Here is a 14,322-nt window from a genome sequence, read left to right as displayed (position 1 = left end):
ATGCTCAGTGGCTTTACAAAAAACTACTCTCTGGAGATTGAAAGCGTGATCATTAATTTTAATCTTTGGAGCCGTTAACATGCCTAAACTCTTCGTGGTGAAGGAACATGTCACCCAGTGCAGGAATAAGATATATCAGGCTTCGGATATGAACACAATACTTGTAAGTAGATCAATTCATTGGTTGTTTGGCTCTGCACATGAGGTTTGTTGACAAGAAAAATGTAGAAAATCGCCTTAAGTACAGTTCTTGAGTAAATGTACTCAGTTACTTTCACACCAGATGTTCCCTTGGTGTTTCTACAGCTCTCCCTGCTGATTGGTCAATCTTCCTGTGTGGATGTCACTGTCGTCTCTCTCTCTCGCCGTTTGTTACTCTGCTGTTTGGTGCCGTGTGGAGCTGTCCAGAATGTAGTGGTGCTGAAAATCCTGGTCCAGTGTGTAGAGCCAACACAAAGCCACCGGGGAGAGATCTGTTATCTTGCTCAGCTTGTACTTGTATACAGCGCTGCATCACTGATGCTCTGAAGTGGCTTCTTGGCGCTCTCAAGGGTGATGGCAAGAGCAGGAGAGTGTACAGTTTATCATCTGAAGAGCCGTTGTCCATTAGGAGTGTATTGCGGAGGCTCAGTGACGAATGGTTTTGCTGTGAAGGGCTAGACCGATATATTTGTGATGGTATTGGCTTTTTTCACACAGCTTCAAGGCGATGAATTGGTAAAAACTGTAATTAATAAACTTAATTTCATCCTGCCTGAAAAAACTGAAATAACAAAATCGTTCCGTGATGTGAATTTCAATCGATTTAAAAAAAAAAAATGAGAACAATGTGTGAGGGAAACACAATCAGGGCGTTAAAATTGTTCCAAGATATTGACAGACAGTGTAAAATATCAACTCTCAGCAGCTTCAAACAAGCCTCAGGTCCTCATAGAGCGCCGAGAACGCAGGGTTTGCATCTAATGTGCAGTGTGTGGGTAGGTTTTTGGCAACAAAAGCGCTGTGGTTAAGGTAAGTGAAAAATTGTGTTTTTGGTTAAATATTAATAAACACATTGTGCTTCAAGTCACTGTGGACTTTTCTCTGTGTTGAACAAAGACCATAATCTTTCTTTAACCTTAACCGAGTGCTGCCAGTTCTTAAACATTACTATAAAAACACGTTAAATAATGCTGTAATTATCTTTTGGTGGAGCAAAGATCAAACACACTGTCACTTAATATGTTACACATACGCTCAGAATTTTTTCAACTTGCCAGATATGTTAATTAACGTGTCGGGCGGCATCACGTTTCCGTCAAAACGTGTTTTGCTGTTGCAATTTAGAAGTATGCAAACATGATTTCCAGGAGTCAGGGTTGAGTACAGGCTGCCTCGTTCATTACAGACGGCATAACAAACAGGCCACTGAGTCATTAAAACCTAACAGAGTTAATCCTCCAGGGAGCATAAATTTGTTCAGCAAATTTCATGACAATCAGCTGGTTTTTGCAACGTGCAGTAGGTTACATTTTAGGGCTGAAGAAGTTACGAGAGGAGAGTTCACTACATGGAAATATGAGGAAATGAAGGGAAAGTTCATGGCAGTCTGCACATCAGATGAGGATACGTCCTCCAGGGAGCTTTAAATCAATAAATATACCAAAGTTCATGAGAACCTACACAGTAATTCAAAGTTTTGGACGTGTTAAAATATCAGTACAGAAATCCATATTTTCAGAGTTTGTCTGACATCTTCCATATTTACAGAGGAGCACTTTCTTCTTTTAGGGTTTTTTTCTCTGTAGTTTTGTTATAAAAAGTGTTTCACTTAATGTTACCTCAACAATAATACTCTTCAAAGTAGTACCTGTAACTGTAGTACTCTTGTTAGAGGCAAAGTAGTACTATACTCTCTGTCACTGTAGTACTATAGAGTGAGATACTGGTTTGTGTCTGGCGTGTTAGAAATCATCTAGTCAGGAAGTCTGAATGTCTGGCGAGAGTCTGGAGGCTGAAAATTAACAGCATTTATACATGAGGTGTCATCATGCGGTGAGGGTTAGAAGTGCTGTATGTCTGTAAGTGAAGCAGTCTGTTACCATGGAGACCAGAGTTTATTACAGTGATGTGAGAAGAAACTTCTGTTGTTTTTGCTTTGTCTTTGTTTTTCATCACCTCGTCTTCTCCTCCTTCCTCTCCCCCGTGCAGTGTCTCTCTGGGAATGATGGTGTTGCCACTGGTGCCGCCCTCTCTGTCGCCATGACGATGCCATTCAGCCCCCTGTCCAGCGACGAGGAGCAACAAAGGATGCTGGGAAACAATCGACATCTCTACCCAGGGGCCGAGGACGAGGAGGAGGAGGAGGAAGAGGAGGAGGAGGAAATGGAAGAGGACGACCGCGACGAGGACGGGGAGGAGGAGAACGGCGAGCTGGAGGGGGAAGAGGAAGACGACGAGGAGGAAATGGTGGAGGAGGTCAGGCGAGGAGGAGGCCTGTCGCGGGGGGGAAGGGGTGAGGGACTCAGGCAGTCAGGTAAACTGGCCGGACGACCCGCCGGGGACAGACAGATCCGGCCAGGGAACCCCGTGCACACCACAAACCCCTATTCGTCCAACCCGGGGCCCACGCACCAACAGCCAGCCAATCAGATACAGCAGCAGCAGCAGAGGAGGCTGAAGGAGCGCAGCGCCAGCACCGTGCCATCTGAGGACGCCCACATCGCCATGATGGTGTTTCGCATCGGCATCCCAGACATAAAGCAAACGGTCAGTGCTGTCACCGCAAACACCCACAGAATCTGCCAACATCATGGCTGACGGGTTAACTTCACAAAGGGCCTCCAAACGACCCCGCTTTTTTTTTCCTTTTAGTTTCAACACCAAAGTTTTCTGAATACAGACGTGATGTAAACCACTTCTCATTATCAAAGAGTAAAAGCTCTTGGTTTTTCATATGCAGTAAGTGCGCACTCATAAAAAGTACACATTTTTCAAAAAAAAGGCTAGTCTATGTGTAGCTGCTTTTCAAAACCCAAATGAGTCAGTTGGTTTTGTTTTTAAAGGGGCACTCCACTGATTTGATTTATGCATGAAGTTCAGTTTACTTGTCAAGGAGAGGAGACCGATGTGGTTCTGGAGGAGCTTTTTCAAAGTTTAAAAAGTCTCAACTTGAGCTCACAACTTTTCAAGTCTGTCTTAAAACAACAAACCACTGTAATCATTCTTCCTGTTCATACTGACCGTCAGAAGATCCTCTCTTAATGTAATTACAACATAAGCAATGCCAAAATCCACAGTTTCTCGTTTTGAGGAAAAAAAATTATTCAAACATGAAGATAATATGAGGCTTCAGCAGTCTGAGTTAGTCAAATAAAGTGGATATCTTCCACAGTTACAGTCTTTTCAGTAAAAAATTCCCTCTTCAGTGTTTTCCTGTTGAGCTGCGGTGGAAGTATAGTAGCAAAAAGAGAGACTTTGGCACTAAAAAGACTGTAACATTGAAACATATTGACTTGATTTGACTCATTTGGACGCTGAAGCTTCATATTAATAAACTCAGCTAAACTTTTAAATACATTTTTACACAGAAGGAGGAGGACTGTGGTCAGTATGGACAGGAGGAATGATCAATGGGCCTCATGCAAGGATATTTTCGTTAGTTTTTGTCCTAGAACTCTATTACTTTTTTCTGTGAGGTTACGAGTGCTCCAAGCCGGATTCAACAAACTCTCTTAACTGCCTGAACTTGTCGTAAATCGCTCGTTTCAGCCTGATGAACGCCACCTGTTCATGAGGAGGCGCACGTTTGTGAGATGCGATCACTTAGCATAGTTCACGCCCCTAAAATTGCCATATAAGGCTCCATGTTCTACTCTACTGTTGTAGGTGAGTTTCATTCACAAAAAAAAAGGTCCCAAAGAGTAAAAACACTGCACAGCTTCCAGAAATGACTAAACAAAGACACATTTAGGAGTGTCAGTAGTAGGAGACGTGTCATTAGAGCAGCTCTGCACTGTGACAGAAATAAAGAAGGAAATGCTTTGACATGAAGTTAAATGCTAAAAAAAACATCTCTCTAAAGCAAAGGGTGGTGATGGGAGGCGGTCGTGTGACAGTCACTGAGATATTAGCGGAGAATATTACAGCCTACAGTTACGATGTCGGCTGTGATAGAAGATGATACTGGACAGAAAGCTGAAGAGACACACACAGATGCAGCTGTCGAAGTTTCCTGCAACGATTGAAATGTAGAAGCTGCTGCGCCGAAATATGACAATAAAAATCATAAAATCTAAACACCTTTGGCAGCCATGATGATGAGAATGTGGCAAACAGAATATTAAGTTTGCATTAAGTTTGTTTTTAGTTATATTTTGTTAATTTCAGTACAGTTAATGCAGATTAGGGCGTTATAACTGAAAGTCAAACAAGTGTGAAGAAAGGCAGAGATGATCTATGCACGACATGCACGACACGTCTGGACCACTCGTGCATTTTTTTTCGTACCTTAGAGAGAATTTTAAGTACGAGAAAACTGACGAATGACACAAATTAAATCGCTCGTATGTGCGTTTTAAGAACAAATCTGTTTGTACGAGAGCTTCTTGCATTGTTTTACAACAGACTAGACTGTGTTACAGCTGTAGAGTTTGAAAGAAGTGGACATTTAGGCCACAGGTGGTGTTGAGTTGCATTATGGGAATTGTAGGATCCAGCATGTTTGGGGCTTGACCCATACTAGGCACTAAATATCTCTGCTTTTGCTGCTTGGATTCTGATTATTCTTATATTAATCTTTCTCTTGTGCGTTCCCCAACTTTATTAAAGAGCGATGCTAAATTGCCGGACTACCTCTTTAACATACACAGCGTTAAGACGTACCAGAGGACTCAGGGACCTCTAGTCTAGAGTGTTCGTTTGATGTCGTTTTCGTGAGTTTTCGTAGAGTGTCAAAGGGCAAAAGTCTGAGTGAAAAGTCCATCTGAAAAACTGATGAAACAGCCTTCACCTTCACTTTGAGGATGTAACGACAAGGCGGCTTTCATGACATCTTCAAAAGAAGTGTTTGTACCCTCAGGCTTTCTGTAGGACAATTATGCTTCTGTACTGACATTTTGCAATATGGGACCCGGAGCTTTGAGGAGTGATATTAGGTGGGAGGGATTCGTGTTTGGCGTCCGTGAGCGTGTGACGGTACGTGTGGTCAGTTCAGTGGAAACCTGCAATGTACAATGCTCGAGAAACAGTGCCAGTCTGGGGGGATTGGGCGTATTACGTCAATTAGATTCTCTCTCTCTTTCTCTTTCTCTCTCACTGCATCACCAGCGGAAAAAAAAAAAAAAAACACAGAGAGAATTGCAAATACTCGTCAGCAAAGTGACTGATCTGAGAGGGAGACAGAGACTTTCAAGGTGACCCAGCTCCGGAGAGCAAAGAGAGAGAGAGAGAGAGAGAGAGACAGAGCGTAAGAGAGCAATCGCTCTGCTGATAATATGTGGGCAAGAATTAGATTTTAAAAACACTACAAGCAGGTAAAAGGATTCACAGAGAGTCAAAGAGAGCGAAGGGAGCGGCTTAATGTCGCCGAAGAGGGTTTTAAACGGTGCGATGAAGCGCGCCGTGAAAAGTGCGCCTGGTTTTTTTTTAAGAGGGTCATCCAGAATCACGATAGATCCATCCACCGCCCATCCGCTTTCCATTTCCCAGATGCGAGTCTTACATCACATCGGCGAGAAAAGCTTCCATCAGAAGTGTGTCTAAATTGGCTTCACGGGCTGGAAATGCAGCTGCCTCCACCGTACAGTACGTCAGTCTCCCACTCTTCAAAATTTAGGCAATCATCAGCGCCAGACGCCCAGGCATTTTTTTTTTTCTCCCCCCCTTCTGTGTTTCTCTGATGAGTGATCTATTCAAGTGAATCATGAGGAGTAATTCAATTGTTTTGATAATTGAATTACAAAGAAAAGGGAATTAGGGATGTAAGGCTGCATCCATGTGTGTGTGTGTGTGTTTTGTACCAGAAAGGAAGAGAAGAAGAAACAGGAGGAGTAAAAAATAAAAAAATTGGAGAAAATGGAGGAGTGTGTATCTTTGCTCACTGCCAGATAAAAGCTGAACCAGACCGGCTTTTGTGTTCGACAAACAGAAGGCCGCGTTCCTCAGACATTAGCTGTCTGTCCTCTTTTGTCCTCTCTATTAAGCCGCCGAGGCCTGTGCGACGCGTTCACAGAAACCTTTATAAATCATCAGCCGGGATACGACTCCGAATGAAATAAATGTATTTGCCGGTGCCTGTGCGTATGCGTGTCCATATTTCATATTTACCATCCCAGTGCACAATAAATGCCTCGCTTGACGCTTCTTTCTGCCTCTTGCTGTTGTATTTGATTTATTATTGATCTGTGCATGGGTGTTTTTCAGCAGTGTGCTTGATTCAGTGTTTTTTTTTTTTTTTTTTTTTTTTTTAAATCCGACCATAAATAATTCACCGCTGCCTATTTATTCTAACAAATCGACATCAAAGTTTAATTGTGAAAAGATGGATAAATGGGAATGTTCACTCAAGGGTCTAAATTGCTGCGGTCCCAGATAGAGATAGAGAGGAAACCAGTGGTGGAAGATGTATTCAGATCCTTTGCTTAAGTAAAAATACTCCATTACAAGTAAAAGTCCTGCATGAAAAATCCTACTTAAGTAAAAGTACAAAGTATTAGCAAAAGTATTAAAGTAAAACTGCTAATTTCATCTCTCTGACTGATATATTATTATATTACTACTACTACTACTTCTTCATCATAGCTAGGCTAGTCCAGTGGTTCCCAACCTAGGGGTCGGGCCCCTCCAAAGGGTCAGCAGATAAATCTGAGGGGTCGTGAGATGATTAATGGGAGAGGAAAGAAGAAAAAACAAAGTTCTGATACACAAATCTGTTGATTTCTGGTGAAATATTGGATCATTTGAACATTTTCTTAAAATGAAAGCATGTGAGAAGTTTAGAGGGAAAAATCACTATTTGGTGGAGCTGTTAACAACTCATAGACATGTGAAATGTGACCCCGACTACACACTGCTTTTTGTAAGACGTCAAAAGCCAAAAAGGTTGGAAACCACTGGTTTCATATTATCCATTGTGTCAAATCTTCATCTGAAAAGTAACTAAAGCTGTCAGATAAATGTAGTGGAGTAGAAAGTACAATATTTCCCTCTGAAATGTAGTGGAGTGGAAGTATAAAGTGGTGTACAGTACTTGAGTAAATGCACTGAGTTACCACTGAGATAAACTGAGGTAAAACGGGCTCGTAGAGGTGAGTGTTTGGACATCGAGGCAGAAGGAGATAGAAGAAGGTGGATGAAGTAGAGACAAAGTAGATAAAAGCACAATGAAGAAGATAGAGATAAAGGTAATGGAGGCAGACAGAGATCGAAGTGGATCAGAGCGAATAGACGTAGACAGAAGGTAGCTGAGAAAGACGGCTGAAAAGACATTAAGGCAGATAGAAGAAGACAGTTAGATAGAAATAGATCCAGGTGGATAAAGTGAAGCCGACAGAAATAAATAAAGGTGGAATGAGACTGATAGAAATAGATATAGAGAGAGTACAGATGCAGCCGTTCAGTACAGCAAACTACTGCTGATCGATGCCTGTAAGCTGTGTTTTATGTTCGTTTTCTAAATCTTTAAGTTTGACCTCATTTTCACATCTTCCAAAACATGTTAATGTTTTATTATATAACTTTTTAAATCTACATGACAGGGAGACAAGTCCCCTGAAACAGCATTTACAGTAACAGACGTTAAAAATCCCAACGATTTGTCTTAATGTCTTATAAAGAAGAACTCAAGATTCATCGAAACACATGTATACATACAGTATATATGTATATACAGTATATATGTGTGCATGTATGGTATACAGTATAGGTACATGATTATCTTTCTATATTCTTCCTCTTATAGTTTATTTAGCTATTTTATCATATCTAAGCAAATTTAAATCTGAACATGCATATATATATATATAAAGTTATGACCTTTTGTCAGATTTGCTCATTACTTTACAAAGAGTGTGTTACTCTTTTTGTTAAAAATAGAAAGACCTGTACAAATATATAAATACATTTAAGAAGAAACTGCATTAAAAAGGTTAATAAACTTCTAATTTCATCATTGGAGGAAAAATTCACCTTTTTCTGTGATTTTTTTTTTTTTTAACAGGACAAATTTAATTTATGCAAATCTTTTGGATTTATGTGAGTGTGTCAAAGATAGGGGAATTAAATAATGAGTATATATTTTTAAGCACTTACAAGCCCACTTTATTGACTATATTTTCACTATTTCTTTGCTATTTTTAATAACATTTTAGCACTAGCATTGTTCATAACTTAAGCGCTGCAGAAAGCTTTCTGAATCCTCACATTCTCTCAACTAAGACAGCACTTCGTTAGTGACAAAGTGTCTATCTGTGGACTCTGGTGATTGACAGGTGTAATCATATTCATTAAACTGCCTGACAGACGAGGACGCTGATGGATCTATATGAAATTTTTACTAAAAAAAAGGGAAACAAAGATCCACTATATGAGTCTAACTTTATAGTATTTTTATTTGTTTCCTTCTCATCTTTCTCTTAAATTGGTCCACATGTTAGTTTGACTCAGCGTGAATTGATGAGGAACATAAACCGGCGCCGCTCAGACATGCAGATAAACATTAACATATGAAAGAAGTAAAACATGACCTTATAGACTTCCTGCCAACATGTACTCACTCAGTACATTTTTGTCTTCCTCCCCGAGGTCACGAGAGTTATAACCCACCATCGCTCATGACATTTACTCTCTCCGCCTCCCACTCTCATCTCTCATCTCGTCCTGACTCACCCTCTTCAGGCCATTTTTTCACTTGGCTTCCCTCTCTCTCATTCACACCCTGCACTTTTCACAGCAAAAAACCTGATTACCCCCCCCCCCCCCCTTCTGGTTCATCTCCTTCCCTTCCTTCTCAGCTCCTCCTGCTCTCTCTTGTGTTGGGTAATATCCCTTTACGCTCCCAGTACATTAGGTCTGTTCTACATGTCAGCTAATTCACCCTCTATAAACTCTAATTGCCCGTTAATTGTGTTGTAATGAGACGAGGGAGTGACTGTAGCAATGCAAATGTTATGAATTGAGAGAGGAGGATTTTTAGTGACATGCAGAAAATGCACAAACACATGTATTTAGTGTTATATTTACCTTTTTATCAGCAGCCACGTAGCTCTTTTTTAACATAACGTAGCATATATTACTAACGAGCGTTGTGTTCCACTGGAATTATACGCTTTGATTAGATAATTATCTACACTGATTGACTTTGAAACAGCAGTTTATGTTATGGTTCCAGTGGGGCCGCTGGTGATTAGAGCCTGAACAAATTTTTTTTTTTTTTTTTTGGATCTGTGTTTTTTGGACTGTCACTGCCGTTTCAGATCAGTTAACAAAACTACACCGAGGAAGAAATTCACAGTTATTACGCTTGTAATTTCCAATCGTCGTGGGAGGACAGATTCAGTTTTATTTCATTGAATCTTTTAATAGGAAAAGGTTTTATGCTTCTTTTGTAGAGAGGAAATAATGCATATATATATATATATTTAAAGTAAGTAAATGCTGGTTTTCTCTCTCAATGCTTTCAATATTGTCACGCAGCTGTTTCAGATCAGTAAACAAATTAAAATATACAGAAGAAGAAATCCAGAGGTGATACTGGTGTAATTTTCAATCATCACAGGAGGTCAAAGGACAACTTAACTGTATTTTTTAAGGCTGATATATCAGGTAATAATCTTTTTTAAACATTAAAATATCATTTCTTTTTACATCGCAACACATGCAAACACGTTCGGCGAAGACCCCTTGAAGTGCGTCATAAAGCGTCGTGATAAAGATGTGTTTGAAGCGAGATATTTTGTCACAAATAAAAACAAGAGAGGGAGCCTTTGAATGCATAAAAAAAAAAAGAAGACAAAATGTGTTTTTTATTGTAATGATGTACACAGAAAAAGGCTTTGACAGGCAGTTACTCCGGATTGCAATGTGTTTCGAGCTTGGCGCTCGTCCTCAGGCGGCGTCGAGTCTGTTGCAATCCAAAGTAGCTGCCAGTCCAAACCTTATTTTGTGTTACATATTGAGAAGATAAAACGTTTCTCATTTTTCTACATTCAGTGGCTCCCTCTCCTCTCCTCTCCTCTCCTCTCCTCTCCTTTTTTTTTTATTTCTTTGTGTTATTAATGAGCTCAGAACACTGTCAGCTGTAGTCCTCGCTAATGCCGTCAGACTTTTTAGGAAGAGGTCAGTGTTTGTCACTCAGTCTCTCATGAAAACATTTTCCATGACGCTCAGAGGAAAACATCTGGTGAAAACGTCCCTCCTTCCCCGTGGTGGGATTTACCTTTGGTGCTTTGAAACGCTGTGCAAGTCTTGCTACGGGGAGATCTTTCTCAACACGGCTGCCAGTCACAAGACTGCTGCTGCTGCTGGTGCACTGACAAGACATTTGTTAGTGGTGAGAAGGGATTCAGGCCAAAAAAAAAAAAAAAAAAGTCAGTGCTTTTTTGTAGTTAGTTGTTTTAGGTCAAGGAGAAATTCAGTTGGATTGGATTTTATCATCTCACGCTGCGGGAGAGAGACAGATAGAATTGCTAAAGTTATTTTGCACTGTGACGGTTGATGTCCTGTCCCATTTTTATGCACTGCTGTGTCACCTCTGGCCAACTGGAACTGTGTTGAAGAAAAAACTTCCCGTTAAGCAACGTTTTGGTGATTCGCAGGTCAAAAGAAACTTAATCTGGTGAAATTATTTTAGAGGACTAAGTGACATGTAGCTCCTGTCTCAGCAGCATTTAAATGACTGTATTACTGACTTGCTTCACATTGAAATATTGTCATGGAAACGCTGTTTTAACATGTACTGTATGTCCACACATCCTTTGACCTGCAAATCACCTACTTACTGATTACTGACGGTGGTGGAAAGTTCATTTACTTTATATACCTCTATTCAATTACATTTATTTGACAGCTGTGATTACTGGTCACTTTGCAGATTATGATATAACATTAAAAAAATATGATCAATTAATAAAATATGACTTTGTAGATTAAAGTAGCCGACAGTATGAAAAGCATTAAGTAATTATGATTAGCTGCAACATTAAATTGCTGCTAACGTGTGAATGCATCCAGTAATGTAATATATATGATTAATTAATATATTTTTGCTGCATTTTGCACACATCCGTACTTTTACTTACTTAGTTTTGCGATTAATCGTTCTGTAAAACTATAAAAACGATGAAAATGTTTGTCACACCCTAAAATCACAGGTGACGTCTTCAAATCGCCTGGTTCGTTAGACCAACCCCAAAAAATGTTCAATGTCACTTAAAATGTTCCTCACAAACAACAAGCTGACGGGAGAATGTTTGATATTTTTGCTTTAAAAACGACTGAAACAATCAATCGATTATTTAAAGTCGATTGTCTGATTGATTTATCAACTAATTGTTGCAGCTCTATAGTTTTTTTTATAGTACTTTTACTTAAATAAAGTATCTGAGTAGTTCTTCCACCACTTGTGAGTCCCTGAGTCGACTGCGGTGCTTGATGCACTAATCATTCCTCTTCCACTGGTGGCTGATAAAAGAGGCTGTGGTCCATTAACTCACTTGCGTGCACAGCCAGAGAGTCATATCTGTGTATCACAAGTTGTTGATATGATCCTGTTCCAGCAGGAGGTCAAAGCACTTTTGTGTCTCTCGGTTTTTATTAGATTGTCGGACTCACGCGCACGCAACCGAGCTGGCATTTGCCTGCCGAGCGCATTAAACAGCGTGAAACAAATGAGTTCTTCTCCGCTGTTTGACTTGAGCTGAATTCTTGTAAACTCTCAAGTATATAACAAGGAGCCCTCAGGCAGGATTTGGCCTCGCAAACACTTTCACGCTGACATACAGATACAAACGCTTAGATTGAAGCGCCTAGTTAAGATACGTGACTCGGTCAGGCTACAGACAGACAGTGTCTTTCTGCAGCGGTGGAGAGATTGTACGTTAATGAACGGGTGAGCCCACATGGAGACGATGAAGAAAGGGAGGGATGACACAAATGCTTGAGAGAAATTAATTTGCTCTTCTTATGAACCGCTGTGGAGAGGAAGAGGGTGGCTGGAGTGGCTGAGAGAGGCAGAAAGAGTGTGAGAGAGGAGAGAGAAGTTGACTTAAACGGCGACATGGCTGACGTGTGTGTGTTTGGTGGTGGTGGTGGTGGTGTGTGTGTGTGTGGGGGGGGGGGTTATTTCCCCATAGATCTCATTAAAGACTTCTAGTCCCCCTGCACTTGCCCTGCAGAAAAAGGCCAGAGGGACAGTGATAGAGAGAGCAAGAGAAAGAGAGAGAGAGGAGAGAGAGGAGCGACTCCTACTTCTGCATAGATAAGTGACAGAGCTGTTAAGAGAAAGATGGCGAGAGAGAAGGATGGAGGATAAGATAGAGATAGGCAGAGGAAGATAAAGAGCAGCATGGACAGAGTGAGTGGGCGTATGTGAGTGGGAAAGTGTGATCACAGCTTTAGGAGGCAAGACAGAATTTTTTTTTTTTTTTGGTCTGCATAATGATAAAAAACCACCTCTTGAAACAGAAGAGCTTAAAGCATAAAACTTGCAGCATTAATGTAACACTGGGAATCATTTTAAAAGTTAAATAAAAGCGGCAACATAGAATATATTTGTTCTGAATCTCCTAAATGAGATTCTTGCGTCTACGACGGACACTTTCAACAAGATATTACTGTGCAGATTCAATTAAAACTCAAAAGACAAACAGTGGTTGGTTGGTATCTAATTAACGATTCAGTCAACATGTTTTTAAGTTGCAAACTGTAGCGATGAAGGATTAAGTCTTTGGCTGGGTTTTGAGTGTTGATCCTGATTGATCTTATTTCATTGACTAATTGCAGCTTGTTAGATGAAAATATTGTCAGTATCAGCTGCTGGCGCTCGGTGTATCAGAGCTGTGCCAATTTCACCAATGAGCACTGATTAGGCAGAATGCTAGCATGAATTTAAAGGGGACATATCATGCACATTTTTAGGTCTATATTTCTATTCTGGAGCTATACTGGAACATTTTTGCATGATTTACAGTTCAAAAAACTTCTTATTTATCTTCTACTGCTCCTTTATGCAGCCCCTCAGTTCAGCCTCTGTCTGAAACAGGCTGTTTTAGCTCTTGTCTCTTTAAGGCCCGCCTCCCGATGAGCTCACTCTGTTCTGATTGGTTAGCTACCACAAGCTTCCCCTCAGCAGACTTGCTCCAGAGTTCATACAAACAGTAGCGGGATTTCATTTCTTTTTCTTGCTCCTCACTAGAAACATAAACTTCTCAAATACATCCGTACATGTCCGAGCCCAAATCTGATCCGAAATATGAGAGCGGACAACGTGAACGACCCGTGGAGCAATGTTAACAACAACCTTAGCAGCAAATATTATAGAACAGACGACTGTTTGTGGGTATTTGCAGATAATGTGACGTCATCATGAGGAGGAAGTAGAGGCAAATGGAGTGTTCAGTGCAAGTTTATGCCCCGACTTTTAATTTTTTTTTTTACACATGTTCACTTTTGACCATGTTTAACATCTGACGTCATAACAGTATAAAAATAACAGACAATCACAAAAAGCATGATATGTCTCCTTTAAAGAAAAAAAAAAATCTTGGCCTTTATACTTTTATATTCTGGCACTGAAACAATATTGTCATTGTTCTACAAACCAACAACTCAGTGTCCATTTATCTCAATGATTTACAATCAGAGCTCTCTGCCCACTAGAGGGCACTCTGAACACTCAACTTCAACTGCACCACTACAGATTTATAACAAGTTACGAGACTGTCTGACACTATGAAGACACCACCAACTGTGCTGTGAGACAGTCAACCTGCATTACTACATACATACAGTACAGAACCGTCTATTCTGCGGGCAAATCGTTGGGAAAACTGTCTGTTTACAGAAGCAAGTTGCATGTCGAAGGCTTGATAAAGAGGAATCTGTGATCAGCTCTAATTGGCTTGCCAGTTAGAAGCTGGAGGATCAATCGTGTTCCTGGAGGTATACAGATCAATAAGCAGCATGGCTTCCTCGGTAAAGTCTCCCAACTATCTGAGGCATCTTGGAATGAAGGGAAATTTACAACAAGATTTCTAATCTCTATTATTTTATGATAATTATCAGTGTTTTATAAGACGCTGACTCCTGAGTGATAACTGAATCTTTAACCGTCATTCTTCCCTGCTG

The 14,322-nt window shown here is 40.4% G+C and overlaps 1 protein-coding gene across 1 annotated transcript in view; it reads left to right on the top strand.

Annotated features, from left to right (window-relative positions):
* shank1 (SH3 and multiple ankyrin repeat domains 1) overlaps positions 1-14,322 on the top strand; it is a 99,529-nt gene that overhangs the window by 29,883 nt on the left and 55,324 nt on the right. The window contains exon 2 of the mRNA XM_067616422.1: positions 2,191-2,748. Coding sequence (XP_067472523.1) covers positions 2,242-2,748 — 507 coding nt within the window. The 5' untranslated portion in view covers positions 2,191-2,241. The remainder of the gene's footprint in view (positions 1-2,190; positions 2,749-14,322) is intronic.

The sequence above is a fragment of the Thunnus thynnus genome, chromosome 17 (genome assembly GCF_963924715.1).
Source record: "Thunnus thynnus chromosome 17, fThuThy2.1, whole genome shotgun sequence".
Lineage (NCBI taxonomy): Eukaryota > Metazoa > Chordata > Actinopteri > Scombriformes > Scombridae > Thunnus > Thunnus thynnus.
This window is presented reverse-complemented; position numbering and strand designations above follow the sequence as displayed.